The sequence below is a fragment of the Crocodylus siamensis genome, chromosome 2, assembly GCF_052110815.1.
Source record: "Crocodylus siamensis isolate JL-2025a chromosome 2, ASM5211081v1, whole genome shotgun sequence".
In the NCBI taxonomy this organism is placed as follows: domain Eukaryota; kingdom Metazoa; phylum Chordata; order Crocodylia; family Crocodylidae; genus Crocodylus; species Crocodylus siamensis.
This window is the reverse complement of record NC_143396.1, coordinates 126268275-126290668: the sequence shown is the minus strand read 5'-3', so window position 1 is coordinate 126290668 and position 22394 is coordinate 126268275. Positions and strand designations below refer to the sequence as shown.

Sequence of the window (22394 nt, the reverse complement as noted above, 5' to 3'; positions counted from 1 at the left end):
TCAAAATACTTATTACATCATAATTCTACAGCAATTTGAACTGGAATAGTGTAATATTAATAGAGGAAAAATGTCTTGAACCGAAAATTAATTGAAATTATGTTCTGTGTAAAGACTAGATCCTTAATGTCAGCTATGAGTATATTACTATGCTTAAATCAAGCCTTATCTTTAAAAAGATTCATGTATGTTACAGATGCACACATACAGGATTCTTCAGGAGTATGGATTATTTTTGTCTGTGTTTCACCTTCAGTGAATGACCTGACAGAATCTGGATTTAATTTGTAATACAAAAACCAATGCTGTTTGTGGCCTGCATGAATATTCTATGCTGTTCTCTTAATGATCTCAGAAAAACATAACTGTGCCTTGTAGACCCAGCTGCTTAAAGGCACATACACAGAGTTTTAGAAAATCCATGGGGATACTGTGAGAGCTCTATGAGTTAAGTATTTGTTGATTTTTTTTTCTTTTTTATTTGTTTTAGAGTCCCCACTGTTGTGACGGCTACTTGCTCATTTACACATTTTAAAAAAATCCTAAATAGGTAATTGACTTAAGCTACTCAGACTTGCTTTAAGAAAACCAGTGTCTTTTTGTCAGGAATAAACAAAAATGGACCAAAGCTATAATACAAATAAAATTTAAATATCAGAATATCAAAATCACATACATGGAAGAAGTAACCATATTACTGTAATTTATATAACATACTAAGTCCTGTTGCTTCAGGGGAAGAAATCATTTTGAAAGATTAGGAGATAAATAGGAAATTAAATGTGTCTAGACCTAACTGGATTTCTAACGGCTTAGTTTTCTTCCTTTCCAGTTTATGACTGGTTTGTTTTTTCTTTCTTAGATGAGTGCTAGTGTATATCCTAAAGCTGTAAGGGTGATCCTTTGCTCGACTAGCACATCACCTCCCTAGCTGAGAATAGTGTAGTTTAAATGTAAAGTGGGTGGATTAATAGAGTGAGTCTTCCATTAGTATGTCCTGCTGTGAAATTGCATGTATGTGAGCAGACCTATTTGTATGCAGTGACAGAATCAAGGGTTTAGGTTTTGGAGGGTTGAGCTTGAATGGGGCTCGTTAATGAAGTGTAAGATATGTGCATACACGTATTAATATGTATTTACTCACTCTGTTTTGTGGTACTGTGGTCCCCACCTTGCCGTTTGAACAGCACAGGTTTAAAACATTTGAGTTGAGTTCTTTTCCAGCAAGTGAAATGATCATTTCAAACTGTATATGTGCACAGGGTTTTTAAAAATCATTTATTTATTACTAATTATTACTGTTCTGATTTCTATTTCAGGAACTTTAAATTGGAAGATGAAAGGCAGTGTTACTGAGGAACGGCTCTATTTGGACTTCTCCCATCAATATGAAGATTGCATCTTTCCTCTTCATTCATCTGTAGCCTTATTTTTGCTGTCCTACTGTGACTGCAGATTATTCAAAGTTTTCTTAGTGCCTGCTGGTGAAAGTGCAGATGACCAGCTTGAGGGCAAAGCATTGCCTAGTGATCCCAAGTTGCACTTTACCTCAAGGTGTCAGCTTCCTTTGGTAGTCCAGAACTGCTGTTTGCCTGCTATTGTGGGGAAAGATGGCAAATTCTGTCGAGCTGGTCTTGCTGTTGTGCTGAGGCACATAGTACAGAAAACATATGAGGCCAACCCATCAAATAAGGAAGCTTTAGAACTTTTGGGATTTAAAAAAACCTGCTTAAAAGCCTGTGCTGAAGTGAGTGCATCCTTTTCTGTTAGATATATTAATTCTTTTACAGTACAAAAAGTAATATTTTAAATTGGGTTTCAATGTGGATGTCAGCGGGAGTGTCCAATTAGCAAATTTTACCATGTTATTTCCTAGTTAGTTCAATAGGACACTGTTGATTCTAGCATAAATATGAGCTGTAATTATTTAAAACAAGCAGGGAAAGGAAAAAGAGGCTTGTATATTTAAGTGATATTAAGATGAAAACTATAGGTTGGGGAAAAGTGTATTTTCACTGATAAGAGTGATGGTATGCTGATTTAGACTAGTTGAGAATCTGTTGCTGTCTGTTTAAAAAGGAAATTCAGTTTACTTTTAATCTGCCAATATCAGATTTCAGTGTGTCCACGTGAAAACTGTTATCACTTCTTCTGAATCAAATGAAAATACAAATTTCTTATACAAGCATTCAAGATGACACCAATTGTAAAGTAAATGTAGAACCTTGAACTCAGGTCCTAGAGGGTATGTAGAAAAGAAAATATTTAAAGTCTAATCAAATACTGGAAGTCCACAAAGCTACGGTCTACTTATGCTGAAAAAGGACTGACAGCAATTCTGAAAGGAAGCTAAAGGAAGCTAGAACACTACTATGAGCAACTGGAGCCAGTGGGGATTGGGAGGGTGGAGGGGGAGGGACGAGGAAGAAGATCCTTAAGTAATCTAGGTCGGGGAATAACTTCCAATGTAAAATGTGTTCCTTACTTCTGAATCATGAAGCTCTCTAATGTCCTTTAGACAGTCTAGATCATTCATTATTTGCTTCATCTGCACCACATGATTGAAAAGCTATTTTACTTAATCACCACTGTGTAAAATACCTTCTTAATTTTCTCTCATGTATGTTCTTTCATACCATTTATGTCATGTAATTGTGGTCTGTTCAGTAATTTCAGATAAGGTTTAATTGAAGAACAACTCTTAACTATGGTCCTGTAACAAGAGGCTGTACTAAACAGTGGGCATCTCCATATGAGATGCTTTATTGTGCATTAGTCTAATCTAATGCATAGTAAAGTATCATTATTTACATGTGTGCTGGACTAACTGTGCATTAAATTTGTTTAATGCATCATTTGGTAGTACTGACATATACAGGTACTAGATCAACTGTGCATTAGGTAATGCGCAGTAGCAGATGTGTAGATGCCGACTGGGAGCAATTTTGCTTCTGGTTAGCACAGGCAGCAGCGGGTCACTTCTGCCTGGTTAAACCCCCATGGCAGGGAAGCTGTGCTGGCTGCAGGGGTAGCTGGCTTCTGCCCCATGCACATTGGGACCAACCCCTGTACCCCCTGACAGCCCCTGGGCAATATCTATCATTCTTATTGTCCCTCAAATACACAGAGAGGTGGCTTCCACTGTAAATGCGTGTTAGCATCAGGTTCAGTATGATTATGTTTTTAGAATGAGGTTTTTGTTGAACTCAGTGGTCTGGTGCCATTTTCAGCCTGTAACTACATGGTCCAGATGACTTAGCTTAGAACAATCCTCAACATCTTATCTCCCTGTTCACCAGGGTCTTGGCTACTGTGTGGTTTTCCCACCAATGTTGGTTTTTTCTGGGTGCACAAAGTATACCATGGTTTAGATTAACCTGGAAAGACTGAATCAGTTTAGGCTCTGGCTTTTGAATGTCTCTCCCTAGCCTTAAAGGTGCAGTGGAATCTGATCTCAACAATCGTGCCTTCTCCCATACCACACGTGCATGGCAGAAGACATGATTGTGGGATCAGGAATCAGATCCCTGTCACACCATATTGCCAGGGTAGGGGGAGACCAGGATTATAATCATGATCTTTGTTCTTTGATCTTTGTATTTGTTGGGATTGGGATAACGGAGACCTGGTGGGACTCCACCCATGACTGGACCACTGAGCGTACACTATGGTGATTCATACACCTAGTAAGCAATACTGTATTCTTTCTGAGAATTGTTTTCTCTTCTCTGAAAGCAGTATGGACACAAGAGTTATCCATGAGAAGGTATGTCAGTCTTGTGGGGGTGGGGGTGGGGGTGGTGCTGCTGGAGAGGTGCAAAGCATCCTGGGATGTCCTGGGAGACCTGGTGGGACTCCACCCATGACTGGACCACGGGTATAGAGGGCTATACTCTGTACAGGAAGGATCGTGTTGACAAAAGGGGCGGGGGTGTAGCTCTCTATGTGAAGGAAAGCTACATGTCCCTGCAAGCTGATGTTGGCGACCGGCATGGACAGCTAGAGACGCTCTGGGTAAAAATTTGTGGGGAATACGGCACAGGGGACACAACGGTGGGAGCCTACTACAGACCTCCCACTCAAAGTCCTGAGCTTGACCAGGAGTTCGCCCGGGAACTGACTGAGGCCGCTTGCTCCAGGACCTTGGTTGTCATGGGTGACTTCAATTACCCGGACATCTCCTGGGCAGATCACTCAGCAAAATCCGAGCAGTCGCAAAGCTTTCTCTCGTGCATGGATGACCTCTAGCTGACTCAAGAAGTCAATGGGCCATCGAGAGGCAAAGCGCTGCTCGACCTGGTACTGGCTACGGGGGATGACCTAATCGGCGACCTAGTGTTCGATGGGAAGCTGGGTGACAGCGACCACGAGCTGATCACCTTCACCATCCACCATAAAGCTGGCAAGTCAGTCAGCAACACAGAAGTCCTTGACTTCAGAAAAGCCGACTTTGACAAGCTCAAGAGGCTTGTTGGTCAGGCCCTTAGGGACCATGACCCCAGGGAGATGGGAGTTCAAGAAGAGTGGTTGCTTCTCAAGGAAGCGATCCTCAATGCACAAGCTAAATCTATTCCAACACGGAGGAAAGGCAGCAAGAAGGCACAGCAGCCCTCCTGGCTCTCCAGGGACCTAGCGGACCTCCTGCAGCTAAAAAGGAAAGCCTACAAAGGATGGAGGACGGGATTCACCTCCAAGGAGGATTATTCTGCACTGGTCTGGTCCTGCAGGGAGCAAACCAGGAAAGCCAAAGCTGCAACTGAACTCCAACTAGCTTCAAGGACAACAAAAAGTCCTTTTTCAGATATGTGGGGAGCCAGAGGAAAAGCAAGGGCAATGTTGGACCCTTGCTAAACCAGATGGGGCAACTGACAACAGACGCCCAGGAAAAAGCCAACCTATTAAATAGGTACTTTCCGTCAGTCTTTCATGCGTCCCATGGGACGCCCATGCCTGCTATGGGACAGGGAGATCCGGTTGATGGGAATCCCCTACCCTCCATAAATGCTGACCTCGTGAAGGAACATCTTGAGAACCTGGATACCTTCAAGTCAGCCGGCCCTGACAATCTGCACCCCAGGGTACTCAAGGAGCTGGCGAGCGTCATAGCCCCGCCCCTGGCACGGATCTTTGAAAACTCCTGGCGCTCTGGTGTAGTGCGCGAAGACTGGAAGAAGGCCAATGTGGTGCCAATCTTCAAGAAAGGGAGGAGAGTAGATCCGGCTAACTACAGGCCCATTAGCCTGACTTGTATCCTGGGGAAGATCTTAGAAAAGTTTATTAAGGAGGCCATCCTTGATGGACTGGCCCAGGCTAACATCCTAAGGGATAGCCAGCACGGGGTTGTTGCGGGTAGGTCTTGTTTGACCAATCTCATTTCCTTCTATGACCAGGTGACCTATCACCTGGACGAGAGAGAAGAGATTGATGTCATATATCCTGACTTCAAAAAAGCTTTTGATCTGGTATCCCATGATCACCTCTTGGCCAAACTGGCCAGTTGTGGCCTTGGCTCCACCACGATCTGCTGGCTGGAAAATTGGTTCCGTGGTCGGACCCAGAGGGTTGTAATTGATGGCAGTCACTCATCGTGGTGCCCTGTGACCAGTGGGGTCCCTCAAGGCTCTGTCCTTGGACCCATCCTGTTCAACATCTTCATTAATGATGTGGACATTAGAGTCAGGAGTGGACTGGCTAAGTTTGCCGATGACACCAAGCTTTGGGGCAAAGCATCCATGCCAGAAGATAGGCGGGTGATCCAGGCTGACCTGGACAAGCTCAGCAAATGGGCAGACGAGAACCTGATGGTGTTTAACACCAAAAAATGCAAGGTTCTCCACCTTGGGAGGAAAAACCTGCAGCATCCTTATAGGCTCGGCAGTGCTACGTTGGATAGCACTACAGAAGAAAGAGACTTGGGGGTCATCATTGACCACAAGGTGAACATAAGCCTGCAATGCGATGCTGCGGCTAATAAAGCGAGCAAAACGCTGGCTTGCATCCATAGATGCTTCTCGAGCAAATCCCGGGATGTCATTCTCCCCTTGTACTCGGCCTTGGTGAGGCCGCGGCTGGAGTACTGTGTCCAGTTTTGGGCTCCACAATTCAGAAAGGATGTGGAGAAGCTTGAGAGAGTCCAGAGGAGAGCCACGCACATGATCAGAGGTCAGGAAAACAGATCTTACGATGATAGGCTGAGAGACATGGGACTCTTTAGCCTGGAAAAGTGTAGGCTCAGGGGTGATCTGATGGCCACCTATAAGTTTATCAGGGGTGACCACCAGGATCTGGGGGAATATTTGTTCACTAGAGCGCCCCAAGGGATGACTAGGTTGAATGGTCACAAACTCCTCCAAGACCGTTTCAGGCTGGACATAAGGAAGAATTTCTTTATTGTTCGAGCCCCCAAGGTCTGGAACAGTCTGCCAGCGGAGGTGGTTCAAACACCTACATTGAACACCTTCAAGAGTAAATTGGATGCTTATCTTGCTGGGATCCTATGACCCCAGCTGACTTCCTGCCCCTTGGGCAGGGGGCTGGACTCGATGATCTCCCGAGGTCCCTTCCAGCCCTGATGTCTATGAAATCTATGAAATCTTGGGCACCTCTTGCATCAGCAAGTTGGGTGCTCAAGAATCAGCTGATTGTCAGCAGATAGAAACTGCCCCAGGGCTCATGTCCTAGGACAGTCCATATCTGCTGCCAACTGTCAGGGACCACCCTGGATCTTGAGCCCTAGGCAATCCCTTCATGGTATTCCAAACACTCAAGTTATAGCACCATACAAACCAGACTTCAATGATTTTACAGTAAAAGCTCTTTTATCCGGTATCCCCCTCCATTTCAAAATGGTAGTGGGGTCGCTTTAACTAAAGCTTATCAAATGAGCTTTAGTTAAAGCACCCCTGCCACCATGTTGAAGCACAGGACACTGAATACATGTGATGCTCTCAGAGCCACTCTAATTCAAGCTCCCAGAGTGTCATGTGTATCAGCGTTCCCACGCTGAAAAATGGTGGCAGGGACACTTTAACTAAAGCTCGTTGAACAAGCTTTAGGTTAAAGTGCCCCTGCAGCCCTTTTTCAGCATGGCGATACTGATGCATATGATGGTGGAGTTTGCTGGAGCGTCGTAATTACCAGGCTCCAGCAGACTTGATTAATTGAGCCTACTCTGATGCATTGCAATTACAATATGGCCGAGTAGCCTCCCTGCATGTGTATAGGCACCCTTATATTATAGATCCTGCATCTTCCACTGCAGTTTGTTTTGATCTTGTGATCATGCTTACTGGGACAAACTCTTTTTGGCTTGTTTTCCTTAGGAGTTTGGTTTTTAAATCATTTAGGCATATTCGAATGCTCCTGTGAATCCCAGATTAGTTACAGTTTCTTTTCAGGTGTAAACCGTGCACTAATGTTCTCATCTATTTGGGCTGCTGTAATTCCTTCAAAATTAAAACAGTGTAAAACTGTAGTAGCACAGTGATGAATCAGTTCTTGTGGACTGTGGAGAAATATGTGCAGAGGTTGCATGTATTTTAAGTCTGTACACATATATAGCTAGTAATTTAGGAGTTTAAAAGATTTTTGCATTTAAAAATCATTTCAGTTAACCTTTAATTTTAATACATCTTAAATATGTATGCTCCTAAAATTTGGTATTTTAAGATGCCATGAAACTTAAGTGACCACCGTAGGGACCAACAAAAATTAGTTATCTAGGAGAAAAGATCTTTAACTAAAGGTCAAACCAAATCGTGCTGGAAATATTGAGATTTTTTTTTAAACTGCTCTCTAAAGAAATGGAGCTGTCTGTTAAAGATAGTACTTGGTTCAGGTTTGGTTAATGAACTCGTACTTGCTAATTATGAATGCTGCTAACTACTACTATTTCAGGAGTATAAGCTCCTTCCAGTATATGTGTAAACAAGAAGCGTTGAACGGTTTTCACCCTTATTTAAATGTAATGTTTTTATTTACTTGCAAGTCATTTAAAAATTGGATTTAACTGAATTAGTCTTTGAGATACTTTTGAACACCAAACCAAACCAGGACATAGGCAGGGAGCATGTTGTCTTCATCATAAAACTCGAGTAATTCCTGAGTCTGCAGTTTTCTCCCATTGTCAGTTTTTTAAAATATTGTGTGAACTATTTCCTTGAAAATCCATAGTATCTATGGGAAAATTAATTATAATCTGAAATAGAGGTGCACTGATGCATTGGTTTGATGTAAGAGCTGTACCAATATAAAAAAAATTGGCTGTATTGGAAATCAGCCTGATGGGGCCAATAATTTGACCGATAAATGCCTGTGTTGCGTGCAGTCGCAGCACAGCACTCAGGCAGCGAGGAGCAGAGCTGGTAGCTTGAAGAGCTACTTCCAGCTGGTAAGTCTGGTGTGGGGCTCTTCTCGCCAGGGGCTGGGCTCAGAGCAGATGCTGGTGGTGCTGGGAGGGGCTTGCAACCACCCCAGATTTTGCTGCAGCTCCACTCCCAGCGCTGCTGCCACCAGCCGCCTGACTCAGTCCCGGCTCTTCCCAGCACATGGATTTTCAGTGCTCAATGCCCCACCTCCACCTATGTGCTGGGAAGAGCTGGGACTACGCCAGATGGCTGGCGGTGGCGGCGCTGGGAGTGGAACTGCGGCAAAATCGGGGTGGCTGCAGTCCCCTCCCAGCGTCACCAGTGCCCTCTCACTGCCTCCCCCAGGCCTCTTCCCTCCCCTTCCACCACACAGACTTATCAGCTGGAGGCAGCTGTATCAGAAATTGGATGGGTATAGGCTGATATGCCTCCTTAAATATTGGGTATCAGTATCGGCCCCCAAAATCTCGGTTGGTGTACCCCTAATCTGAAATTATGCAACTAATATAGTGTAAGTGGGTAGAGTTGTGGTATGGGTTATACAATTATATTTAGGGAGATTATAATTTTACCTCTCCCAGTCCCCCCAGAAATTGAACTGAAAATCGTTTCTATGCAAGTTAATTTGATGGGATTGATTCTGGATTATTGTACCAGTCAAGTAAATTGAACAAGAGGGTAAAGTAGAATCTGAATGATAACTTAAAAATATTTAAGTAGAAATAAAGGGGAAGAGATTTAGAAAAATAAACTTTAAATTAAGATAAAAACTTGGACTTACTGATACCACATAGCAAGAAAGCCATCCCAACTTTGTTCAAAAACATTTCTAAAAAAGCTTTTAGAGAAAAACAAAATTGCATGTAGCACATTCATAGATGGGATAGGATTCTAGTTTTGTTGGCAATTATTTGGGATGACCTACATCACTTAGTCATAGTTTTTACTTCTCATGAAGTATGCAGTGATCCCAGGTTGCCATCAGTAAAAAATAAAAACAAATTAACAAACTTTTAAACAGACCAGGTACCATTTATTTATTACTTTGGCATATACAATTTAATATCCTGAATAAATACTGTTACATCATTAGCAATATCAATATTTTACCCTGGCAGATATTGTGCTTTTACCATGCATCCATCAATTCTTGGTAAGAAAACAACTTGTATATAATTACATAGTAAGGAAATTGAGAGATCAAATTCCACCCTATTTACGTAAGTTATATATAATGCATGTGTTTTGTGAGTTTGTAAGATAATCACACTATATCTTTAAAGGTGGAAGTTGCACCTTTTTTGGAAAAACTTTTTAGATAGTCCTAACCATTCTAATGAGAACATGCTTATTTAAATCTATCTGATAGGTTAGCCAGTGGACCAGACTTTGTGAAATCAGCATCCCTCTGGCTGTTGAGAGCTTTTTGACTGCATCTCCTGAACGGTGTCAGACTATTCCACCTGAGGTTTTGCAGCTTGAGAAAAAGCTTGGAGAACCTGTCAGGGTGCACAATGATGACAAAATCCGAAGGCAGAAACTGCAGCAGCAAAATACAGCTGACAGCACTGCCTCACTGCCTGCACTTGCAATGGGAAGCACAGAAGAAGGAATAATAGAAGAAAAGCAGGAGCAAACACTCACAAGCTTGGAACTGAGAGTGGCTTTCTCCAAATTAACTGTGCAGGAAGTACCAGCTACAACCAACAGGGAGCCCCCTCTCATCAGGAAAACGAAAACCTCTGACCTCCCAACCTTGGAGCATATTTTTGCTGAAGGGCTTTATTTTACCCTGGCAGACCTTGTGCTTTTACCATGCATCCATCAGTTCCTGGTAAGAAAACAGCTTATATATATTACATAGTGTAAATTTCTTTTAGAAACTGAAAAGGTTATAAAAACATTTTGTTTTAAGACATGTAGAGGTCAAACAAAGTGTGCGCTGTGCAAACCCTCAAAATGGGAAAACTGTTTTGTTACCTTACTTTTTTGTATGCATAGTATGGGAAATATACTATACTGCTTATCTATCCTTTGAGTTAAATATACAATAGCGATCACACAGCTGTTGATGTGCTGCAAATAATTCTTGCCTGTTTATTATGTATGTATTGAAATACATTTATATCACACACTGGCTCTCCAAAGGTGTGTTTTTATTTAAATACTTTCTTCCCCCTAATACCTTCCTTAGCTATTTCTGTTTGCACTTTATATGTCTTGATGAATGGCTGGCTTGGCTAAATTAGAGTAGAGCTTGACTTCCATTACTTTTCGCATTAGAAATTCAGAAGAGAGTTGTATCCAACCTCAGAAGGCATTGCATCCAGAACAGTAGCCGCTACCATACCTGAGACAAATACCAAGGTTTGTGGGGAGAGGGGATTGAAGAAGCAGTACGTAGGAGGTCTGTTATGGTCTAGTATGTTGGGATGCAACAAGTGATTAGAACCATGCGGAAGACGATGATTTCTAATCTGGGAATGGGAAGGGGGCGTGGAACAGAGTCCTTCTGAAAAAGTTAATCTGGAACATCTGAAAAAGTTATTTCCTGTCTAAGTAATTCGTTAAACTGGATTTAAGGTTATAAGTATCAGTTACTTTAGAAATGAAAAGCCCTTAGGAGGGTATTGCATTTTTCTCACTTTGTAAATCCAAAGTTAAGATTACACTTAGTTAGGGCTACCATATTTCCAGGTCCAAAAAAGAGGACACCTGTCATGAGGGAGGTGGGAGACAGGAATATGATGGAGGGTCAGTGACATGCCGGTGCTTTGTCCCTGCCCATTATGTTGCCCCTCACTGACAAGCCACCCCCACCCCCAGCCCTGCTGCTGCCTATCACTCTGGATCCATTGACCCAAGCTCTGCCAGGGCTCCTCACCTCTAAACAGCAGTACCCTTCCCCCACCCCTTGCTGGTGCCTCTCATTCCTGACCTGCAGCCCCCTGGCACTGCCAATGCCCTACACACCCAACCCACAGTCACCCATCCTATCTCCCATGCCTCTCACTCCTGATCCAGTCTCCTGACCCCCTCCCAGCCCTCGTGGTGACCCTCACTCCTGACTCATAGCCCCCTGCCTCTAGCCCTGCTGGTGCCTCTCACTCCCAACCCGCCCACTGCCCCCCAGCCCTGCCAGTGCCCCTTGCTCCCGAACAGCCCTGCTGGTGCCCATCACTCCTGCCCAGCAGCCCCTTCCCACCCCCCACCCCCGGCCCTGCTGCCCAAACAGCTACCGCATTGCGGGCAAGCCCGCTCTTTCTTACTTGCACACACATACTCTTTCTCTCTAGCTTGCCAGAGCCCGTGCAGGGAGCACATGACCCCCAGCAGCGAATCAGCTTGCCTGCTGCTCCCAGCCAGCGCAGGAGAGCAGAAAACTGGAATATTTGCTCTTATTTTAAAAACCCGCCCAGACACAGCACAGGGGCCAAAAAAGAGGAAATGTCTGGGGAAACCCAAACGTATGGTAAACCTAGCTTAGTCCATTGCAGGCACACAGCCACATAAATAATTATTCAATTGTATGGAAATATGACCTACATAATTTCATATTGGGCGTATCTATACCTGTCATAAATTTGCAGCAATAAACTGCGGAGCTTATTCCATACAATTGAATACCCTTCTAAGGGCTTTTCATCTCTAAAACTCATTGCTCTGCAGTTATTGCTCCCTGGAAGCTCTCGGGCAGGCGTTTTACACATGTGCCCAGATCACTGCACGTTGAGCCAAGTTGCAGCAGCCCTGGCTGGTAGGGAGCCCGGTGGGTCACCCTGCCAGCCCAGGGCTCCTCTGACTGGGCTCAGTGTGTTGTGGATGGGCTGGCTGGGGCACCCTGGCTGGGGTGTTTCAGTGTAGGGGCTGCCTGCTGGTTAGATAGTGGGTCAGCATCTACATGTGCACTGCTGCCTTATTAGTTTTGTGCATCTTAATAGGGGCACACATGTAGATGTTGAGATATTTACTGCACACTTAATTAGTCAACTGCGCAGTAAACGTATTTTGTAGATGCACTTGTGTTACAAGCTTCAGAATACTGGGAGACTGTGATAGAGATGCATATCTTTATCAAATCTGTCTCTTTTACACTGACTGATAACTGATTGCTACAGGAACTAATTCCTGCCTTTTTTCAACTGAGCGCAACTGAGAAAAAAAAAAGACAAGTCTCTGTCTTTCCTGGCAGTGACCATATTCAGTGGTCATATGGGGCAATTCTCCAAAACTATTAGCATTTAGCGTTTGTTCTAAGGCAAGTAGTCAAGTTTTAGTATGGTAACAACCTGTGAGCTAGAATCAACCTTTTTCTCAGTATAGATAGAAGATGATAATTTGTAGCTCAATTCCAGCTAATAGAATTGTAGCCTAGTCTAAAGTCAAATATACTCCCTTTGTAAAGTTGTTCTTGTGCTTTACAATTTGAATTCTATTTCAGTGTTTAGGGGGAGAGGGAAATAAAATGACTTGACAAAATTCAGATAAAGAATAAAGATTTCTTTTATGATAGATAGCTTTTTAATGAACACGCTCTTAATGGAAGTGCATTGTAATGTGGGTAAAACAGAAGTATATATGCGTGAGAAAGTCACAGCAGACATTTTTGTATGTGATAATTCTGGTACAGCATATTGGTGGAGTAAGGCAAAGTGTGATCTTATCCATCTTTGGTGTTTCTCATTTTATGACTGTAACACTGCCTGTAACATTTTTGAAAGCTAAAACAGAAATCTCTATGTGATCCTATCGGAACATGGATAGGCATGCCTAAAAGCAAATAAATGTCTCCTGGAAAAGTGAGAATGCTTTTATGGAGGAAATGAATGGAAAGGAATGCAGAGACAACAAGGGCATTTTAGAGATATAACACCTTGTCTTCTATTTCATACAGCAGAACTGAAATGTTATTGAAGTGTCAGCCAATGGCAAACTTCCACAAAACTTGTCAGTGTTAGTGATTTACTGCTTGAGGGATCTAATTTCTGGAGTTTACCTCTTAGATAGTTTTTTTGTCTATAAATATTTTCATTTCAGCACTTGATAAACTTTTGACTTCTGTCTTCAAGGTTGTTTTTGTTCTCTTTTTATAATTTTTTAATCTAATTTTTCTTTTCTTCTTCTCCAAACTTTCTTGGTTACTTTTAGTAGATTACTTTTGGCTTTTTACTAGAGATGCTAGTGCTGGCTTGTTTCCTGTGCTCTTCCAGCAAGAGCACTGAAACATTAATGTTATAGATAGAAGGCCATGAGATATAAGAGGTGGAGTTTTTTGTTTTTGTTTCTTGGGTGGGGGTTGCAAAAATTTAGCTCATTTAGACATCAGTGCAAGTCACTCTTAACACCTATACAGTTTGTCCATGCTTGGATTTTATATTGGTGTAACTACACTGGTTCTTAAAACAGGGCAGATGAGGCCTAAAAGACAGAGAGGCTTTTAAAAAGGTAACAGCCCAGTTTTGTTGAACAGAAGCTAAGTTGTTGTAGGTGGCCAGAAATTCAATTAATTGAAACATCCACATTAGTATTAACCTTTTTTTGGAGAAGTTGGAGGTTGTGTCGTGAGAGAGGTGTGCTCTGTTGCGCAGAAGCAATTGAGAGCTCTTCTACCTTAACCTATGTATGTTGGAGGAGCAACAGAAAGTATCGTGCATGCCTCTGCTCTCTGCTTTACTACCAAGTTCCACTGGCTCTTGCTGACCATTGAACGAGGATCATCCATTCAGGACCTTTCCCATTGTGATTGCTCCTTCACTTCTTCATGCCATATTGACGGTTCAGCAACACAGAGGGAAAGTAAAGCTCGAATATTGTACATTAGGTGTGCATGAGTCGATAGTGTACATTAGGTGTGCATGACTATGTCATTCTGGTTATAGAAACATTGCCATTTTGGTGCTGTTTTCATATTAGGTATAAGATAACAAAATACAGCATCTGGAAAACATTTTTTAGTACACACACACGGGTGGGTGTTGAGGGAGCTGGCAGGGGTCATCGCAGAGCCCTTGGCCCTGCTGTATGAGCATTCATGGTCATCTGGCCAGGTGCCAGGGGATTGGAAACTGGCTAATGTGGTCCCAATTTTCAAGAAAGGGAGGAGGAAGGGCCTAGGTAACTATAGGCCTGTAAGCCTCACCTTGGTGCTCGGGGAGATCTTGGAGAGAATCATCAAGGAGCAAATCTCTGGATGGCCAGCAGGGGAGCTCATGCTCAGGGGCAACCAGCATGGGTTCATCAAAGGCAGGTCCTGCCTGACCAACCTGGTGGCCTTTTATGACCAAGAAACTAAATCCTTGGATGATGGTGTCGCCGTGGATGTAGTCTTTAGACTTTAAGAAGGCCTTTGACACTATCTCTCACCCCATCCTCATCAATAAATTAAGTGACTGTGGCATTGATGCCTACACAGTTGGATGGGTAAAAAATTGGCTGATGGGGCGCACCCAGAGAGCAGTGGTAGATGGGTCGTACTCAACCTGGCGAGATGCGAGCAGTGGGGTACCCCAGGGCTCGGTCCTTGGGCCAGCAATGTTTAACATCTTCATCAGCAACTTGGACGAGGGGGTGGAAGGCATGCTGTCCAAGTTTGCTGATGACACTAAGATGTGGGGCGACGTGGACACACTTGAAGGGAGAGAGAGGCTGCAACTAGATTTAGACAGACTGCAAAAGTGGGCAGATGAGACTAGGATGGGGTTCAACATAGATAAATGCAGGGTACTGCACCTTGGGAGAAGGAATCCACAGCATACATACAGGCTGGGGAGTTCCCTCCTTGAAAGCACAGAGGCGGAATGGGATCTTGGAGTCATTATTGACTCCAAGATGAACATGAGCCGCCAATGCCAGACCGCAGCCAGCAAGGCCAGCCATACCTTGTCATGCATCCAAAGATGCTTCTCGAGCCGGTCCAGAGAGGTGATACTCCCCCTCTATGTGACATTGGTCAGGCCACAGTTGACTACTGCGCCTAGTACCAGGTACCACACTTCAAAAGGGATGTGGCCAGCCTGGAGAGGGTTCAGAGAAAGGCCACCCGCTTGGTGAGAGGGCAGCAGGACAGACCCTACGAGAAAAGACTGAGGGACCTGAACCTGTTCAGCCTTAGCAAGGGGGGACCTGGTGGCTGCCTATAAACTCATCAGGGGAGATGAACAACAAATAGTTAGAGCCCTTTTCTCCCCAGCACTACCTGGGATGATGAGGAACAATGGCAATAAGCTGATGGAGAATATGTTTAAGTTAGGGATCAGAAGGCAATACTTTACAGATAGGGTGGCCAAAATCTGGAACCAACTTCCCAGGGAAGTGGTCCTCGCCCCTACCTTGGGCAAATTCAAAAGGAGGTTGGATGATCACCTGTCTGGGGTCTTGTGACCCCAGGATTCATTCCTGCCTGTGGCAGAGGGTCAGGCTAGATGATCTGTTCAGGTCTCTCCTGACCCTAGCTACTATGAAACTATGAGGGGATGCTGTATTGTGGGTGGGCATGTATATGTAAGTGTGCAGGGATAGGCTGAATTAGTGAGAGCTGGTGCTGGTTTCTTCAGTAGGCTTAGGAAAGATCAAGGGATTAATAGAGAGAAATGTGAAAAAGAGCTGCATCCTTTGCTCCTTTGTTTCTTCCAGATCCATAGAGCTGGGAATCCATAGCATCCCTTTCCCTGCTTGTACTATTGAGACTGTGCTTTTGTATAGATACTAGTTCACTGCTGTGCTTATTTTCAAAGTGGGTCCTCAGGGCAAATTCAAGAACTCCTTAGTTTTACTGTGTACTGAGCAAAGCTCCATTTGAATTATTAGATCACAAATGGAACTGACTTTTGCTTATGGTGGCAGCATTTTGAAAAGTTCTGTTAGTTAGTACAGGGGTGTAGGTTGTAGCCATGCCAGTCTAAGGACATAGGCAGACAAGGTTCTTTGGGTAAATCTGATATCTTTTATTAGACCAACTTAAATAGTTGGAAAAAATGTTTTAGCAAGCTTTCAGGTTTAAAAACCCTTCGTCAGGCTGAGGAGGCCTCTGCAGTTAGTTAGTTAGTTTGTACATCTTTTGGGGCAAATTCCTAGTAATTTCTCAGAGACCAGTCGGGGCAACCTTTTTGGTATGTGCGCCACAAATTAGCCTCATGTATTCCCTAGTACCACTCCAATCCCATTCTGCTTCTGCTCTACTCTCTGCTTTCTGGGATGTGCACACTGTTTGATTTGCTGTTCTGTTTTCTGCTCCCTGCCCTATTTATCACTCTGCTGTCTGCCCCCTCCCTGATCTGCTGTGTGCTACATGCAGAGGCTACCTGTGCCACTTGTGGTATGTGTGCTGCAGGTTAGCCACCCCCAATCCAGATAAATTAGGTCTGGAGGCTGTACCAGCATTTGTTTCTGAGCTCAACTTAAAATCCCTGATTTCATATACTAATTCTGAACAAGAATTCTTCATTCCCTTGAAGATGATGGTGATAAATCAGTATATTCTTTTTTTTTTTGCCAATGGCACTTGAAGCAGAGATTGTCTTTAATTTTGGTGATCACTGATACATTCTGAGCACTACCAAAATAAGCAATATATTTTATTTCAATGATATTAACATGTAAATTATCTATTAATATGTATATCCTTTCTATTATGGTAGCATAAAACTAGCCGAAAAAGTGATTTAGATGATATGTGTGGAATCAGGCAGTTACTTTAAGAGGTTTTTGAAGCTTTCATAATCAGAGAGAAAAAACCATCTTGGAATGGCCAGCAGTTTTGTGGTTGGGGCATTCATTCACTTTGAATTTAGATGACCCAGGAACAATTCTTTCTTGATCTTTCTAATTAAGATGAAGGACTTGAACCTTAGTCTTTCATATCCTAGGTGACAGCTCTAAGGACAAGACTGTATCTTCTCTTGGGTGTATCTTTCTTACTATCTCCTGTTGGAGCTGACTCATTTTGTATAAGTGAATATTCTGAGGGTCAGAAATGGATAGTCTGACTTCCAGAAATGAAGTTCAAATAATCTATTGTTGTCTCTGATTTTTGCAACACGTGAGATTTTCTACTTAGATCTTCCTTTTTAGAAAGCTTTTCTGAATCTGGTTCAAATTTAGCCATGGCAATCTCTGAGGCATGGGGTTTTCTGTATTTTGAATGATCTGTTTGCTTCCAGTCAGCTGGAAAGAAAGGTTTATTAGTGCCAAATGCTTGAACTTACCTACAAGATGGATTCTGAGGCTAGGGGGAAAAATCTCCTCCATCATTCATAATAGAGCAAGCCTAAGTTCTAATTATTTTTTAACATGACTGTTGCTGACCCTTTACAATGCATTTCATTTTCAGAACAAGTACACAAATGAAAGTGGGGAGGGGAAAAGAGAACTGCACCTGTACATTATATATTAGGGATAAGTACAGACAATCATAATACCCAATGCTGAATTGATTCAGTTTTTGCAGGTTAGTCTAAAATGCACAGATAAAATTGAAACAAAAGTGAACAGACATTTGACTCAGGAAATGCAGCCACATGCCTGCAGTGTCTCAGGCCAGAAGCCAGGGGGCGCTAGGGCACAGCTCTCTGCACCTAGCCAGCACGGGCTGTGTGTTTGCTTCCTTTTCCTGGTTCCCCTGAGGTCTTTGGGATTTACAGTCCAGACTCACAGCAGCAGGACTCTTCCTGCTTCCAGGCATAGGCAGGGGCTGCTTCCAGGTGCCTCTGGGATGTGTAGTCCACAGTTGCAGCCAGCAGTAGGTTTGAGCAGGAGAAGGGATGTTTAACCCCCTCTTCCTGGCCTCAGCTGGGGTTTATGTGTGGTGGGGTGGGGCAGTCTCTTCCTCTCCCCCTTAACCCTTGGCCCGTCTTTGCTGGAGTAGACAGCACAACTCAGTCCAGGGCAGGAAAGCATGCTGGGATGCTGTGGGACTATGATTTAACTTGAATCAGGAAGGGGTCTGGGGTCGAAGTTTCATAAACCGGTTTGACCCAAATCAGTTAAGTCTGATACAGCATTCAACCAGGTTTATCTTAAACCAGTTTCAGCCATTTTGAAACCGGTTTATGCGCACTGAGCTTCTGTTCTGTTACAGATTTAGACCAGTTTTTGATCACTTAAACCAGTTTATTTGTAACTTCTGTCCCTCGCCAAAATGCACCAAAAGCACTATAGTACTGTTTCAGTTCTGGTGTCTTCAGTATTATACATTCCCCTAGGGAACATTAATATTTGAACTAGTACACGGAATACCTCTCAGTGGCCATTGCCAAGATAAGCTCTGTAGGAGGTTAGCATTTGTGTTCTGGTAAAAATTCTTTTGCCAAATTTTTCTTCTGGTTGTTGAAAACCAAAGCAACTCTGAGAAAAGATACTGTCAATCAGTTTCAGAGAGAGAATCTCCAAAATCATATTGCTATGTGTAATAATACCTTCCATAGCAATTTAAAAAAAAAAACAATCTCTAGCTTGCTCTCTGCATTATCACAGGGATTTAGCAATCAGAAGTAGAATTTAGGGGGCTACATTTGAGTGAGAAAAAGTTATTTTAAGACAGTACCAGATTATAAATATATCAATAGCTTTTTTTTTTTTAATAGTCTGTCATTATTGAGGAGTAATAATTGCTACTTGCAGAATTGTCTTAAATCAGTGACACTTGTAAGATTAAATATTTTTTATTATTTTGACCCTATAATACCTTCTGGATTCATTTAGTTTTTCTAAGAATTTTCTAAATAAGTCTCATACTTTTTAATTATGAAGATTTATTCCCTGATGCCATACCTGGGAAGGATCCTGGAAGGCAAATTTCATGGATTTCAGAAATCCAATAAAATATGTGTGAGGAATTATTATACATACCCTAAAGAGCTGTAAGCAACAATATGTTAATTTGCTGCTCTTTGTGGTCCTTGAGTTCTGGTCTTATGAAGCTGGTGACCCCTGTTTGAACACCGGCATTACATTTAGGAGATATCAAGATTCTGTGTTACTGAATGAAAACAGAAACAGTTTGCAAACTATGTGAAGTTCCAGGATTATTGTCTCTGATTGCAAAGTTAAGCAACAATTGTAATGCATATTTGTTGCTATTTGTTAAGTTACATCAGGATTTAGAGTATAAAACTGTGGTTTCAGGTATTCAGGGTTTACTTAAAAAAACAACAACACAGCCCTCCCCCCCCGAAAACCCTCCCAACTTTCTAATGAGGCTACATCTCCGAAGTCAATCCGCTATACAAGGGATGGGTAATTATTTCGGGCGGAGGGGTGCTTACTGAGTTTTGGCAAGCTGTTGAGGGCTGTATGGGTAGCCCTGCTCTTTGACAGGTGCCCTGCCCCCTGGCTGCCATCTTGGGACCGGAAGTCCTGCCTCTAAACTTTGACCTTTACCACTGGAAGTCCATCCCTTTGCCCCAAGAAGTACTTCTTTGGGGAAGAGGGCTATGTTAGGGAAAAAAAACAAATTATATACTAAAAATCAAACACCCATAATAATATATTTTAATTTAATTTTAAAATATATTTTGTCTCGATTTGTGTGCATTTGTGCTGTATATGCAGAAGTGGTTGCATAATAGCTCAAAATGCAGTCTTATTCTTGTATATAGTGTGTGGTGTGCAGGGGTGTTGGGAGGTATGGTGGGTGAGTGTGAGGTTTGTGAGGAGGTGTGGGTGGGTGGGTATGGGGGTTTGTGGGGATGTGTGGATGTCTGTGTGTGTAGGTATGGATGTGGGTTATGGGATCCATGTAATGCAGAATGGCTGGTGGGTGGGCAGGCAGGAAAGTGGGGAGGGTGGCGGGTGCAGGGGATGTGTGGAAGTGAGCGGGAGCATGAGGCCTGTACCAGTGTCCCAGAGCCAGCATCGGTGGGGCCCAGAGTGGGGCAGTAGGTGTGCGGGCTGATACTTAGCACAGGAGAGGAAGTGGTTGCTTTTGCTGAGCAGCAGTTTGTTCCCCACTGCTGCTGCTCAGCCTGGGCCCTACACTGCGTCTGGGCTTGCCACTTGGGGCTGAGCGACAGGGGAATTTCAGCTGGGCAGAAATTGCTGCTTAGCGCAGAGAAAAGCAGCCCCCACTTGCCATTGCCGGGCAGTTTTTCTGTGGCTACCCACCCGGGGCCAGCACCTCACTAGGCAGCAGTGCAGCTGCTTTGCCACTTGTGAACTGCCCTGTGGCTGCTCCACATGGCCAGCACTGCTGCACTGGGCAGCACAGAGGTGGTAGTGAAGCAGGCAGCACGGGTGGGCAGCCACAGCAAACGCTGCCTGGTGGAGTGTGGGGGGCACTTTCCTCCATGCTAAGCAGCAGTTTCTGCCCAGCTGCTGCTGCTGCTCTTCTCGGATGGGCAAGCCCAGAGCTGGTGTGGGGCTCAGGCTAAGCAGTGGCAGCGCAGAACAAACTACTGCTCAGTGCAGTGGAAAAGCGGCCGCTCCCCCTCCTGCTGCCAGCACCCTGTGCTGTAGTCACTTGGAGCCCATGCGGGGCTACGTGTGGCTGCTCTCTGTTGCCACCGCTTTCCCATGGGCAGGCAGTGATGTGGTGGAGAGGCAGGACAGCCCTGCGCGGGCTGCAAGCGGCTGCACAAGGAAGCGCTGGCCACAGGGAGAGGGGAGGGGACTTTTCTCCTGTGCTGAACTGCTGCTCAACCCAGACTGGCGAACGTGGGGTGTGTGGGGTCAGGACTGTGTGCTTGTCCCTACCTGTTCTGCGGGGCTGGGGCAGAGGCACTGGGAGTTAGCAGGTGCATGGGAGCCTGGCACTGGCTGTAGGACATTGGTGCAGGCCCCGTGACAATCCGCGCAGTCCTCCCTGCCCCCCTTCTATACCTGAATTTCCTGCTCTGACACAGGGACAAACAGCCCCATGGTCCCAGGCCAGAAGCCTCTGCTAGCCCATCTGATTGATGGGGCAGGGTGGGGCCAGGCAGGCCCTGCTGTTGCAGGAGCTCGCTGTGGCTTTCCCTTGGTCCTACTTCCCTTCATCCTACTTCATCTTTGACAGGAGCTAGGGGCAGATAAATACAAATTTTCTAAATTTTTTAGGGGCCCCGCAGGCCAGATAAAATAGCCTGGTGAGCTGGATCCGGCCCACAGGCTGGATTTTGCCCAGCCCTGTGCTGTAGCCTTGCATTGAATTTTATAGAACTATGACCTGACATTGATAACTTGTAGCATTTTTTTTTTAATCTGTGTCCTATATTGTCTTGTCTTACTGCTTGATCACTTATTTTAGCAGGCTTCTCTTGAATACACCTTTGTTTCAGTCATTGTGTTTGAGGTTGTTAATTATTTATTACAATTTTTACTTTTTAAAATAGGAGAAAACTTCAGTAGTTTAGAAGGTATCATGTGACCAGCAAGAGATGACTGAATTAACAAATCATGATTATTATTACCAATCCCAAAATAATGAGACTGAAACCTTATTTTTCTTAAACTTATTCCATTTTTGCTGTCTTTACGAGGTTAACAGTTATTTATCTCCAGTAACTATAGCAGTTCAATTTAGTTGAAGAATAACAAAGGCAGTGTTTTCCAGATGAGAGAACCATTAAAGGCCACAATTTAAAACTCCTGTTAGCAAATAGAACAGCACATGTTGGAATTGCATTCCAAAAGACTATTTCATTAACAAAATAAATAGTTTGCTGAATGTATTCTTAATTCATGAAAACTTTTTAAGTATCTAATTAAATATGCTAGTATTTATTAATCGTATACTTGCATTAATGATTAATTTGTAAGAACATTACAAAGTACAATATATGCACAAACTGTGTGGATGTGGAACAGTTGTTAAGTGTCCATTACTACTTCCAATCTCCAAACTGCTAATCATTGTAGAGGTATGTTTGTAAGGACACTATCTTTCATAGTTTTTCTTTACAGCCTTTGTTTATGATCATAATTAGTAATCTTCTGTTTGTATTCACCATTTCCATGACAGGAATCTACAGTGTCACTCACAGAGCAAGGACCTGAATAACTATGTTGTTTTTAGCAATACATTAAAAATATTAAGCATAAATCCTGTGGTCTGAT

The 22394-nt window shown here is 43.5% G+C and overlaps 1 protein-coding gene across 5 annotated transcripts in view; it reads left to right on the top strand.

The window, feature by feature from the left end:
* The window catches only part of GSTCD (glutathione S-transferase C-terminal domain containing), a 157072-nt gene that overhangs the window by 18391 nt on the left and 116287 nt on the right, over positions 1 to 22394 (top strand). For all 5 annotated transcript variants that reach the window (XM_090036759.1, XM_090036762.1, XM_090036761.1 and 2 more), the window contains exons 2-3: positions 1320 to 1747; positions 9736 to 10200. In XM_090036759.1, coding sequence (XP_089892885.1) covers positions 1337 to 1747; positions 9736 to 10200 — 876 coding nt within the window. In that variant the 5' untranslated portion in view covers positions 1320 to 1336. The remainder of the gene's footprint in view (positions 1 to 1319; positions 1748 to 9735; positions 10201 to 22394) is intronic.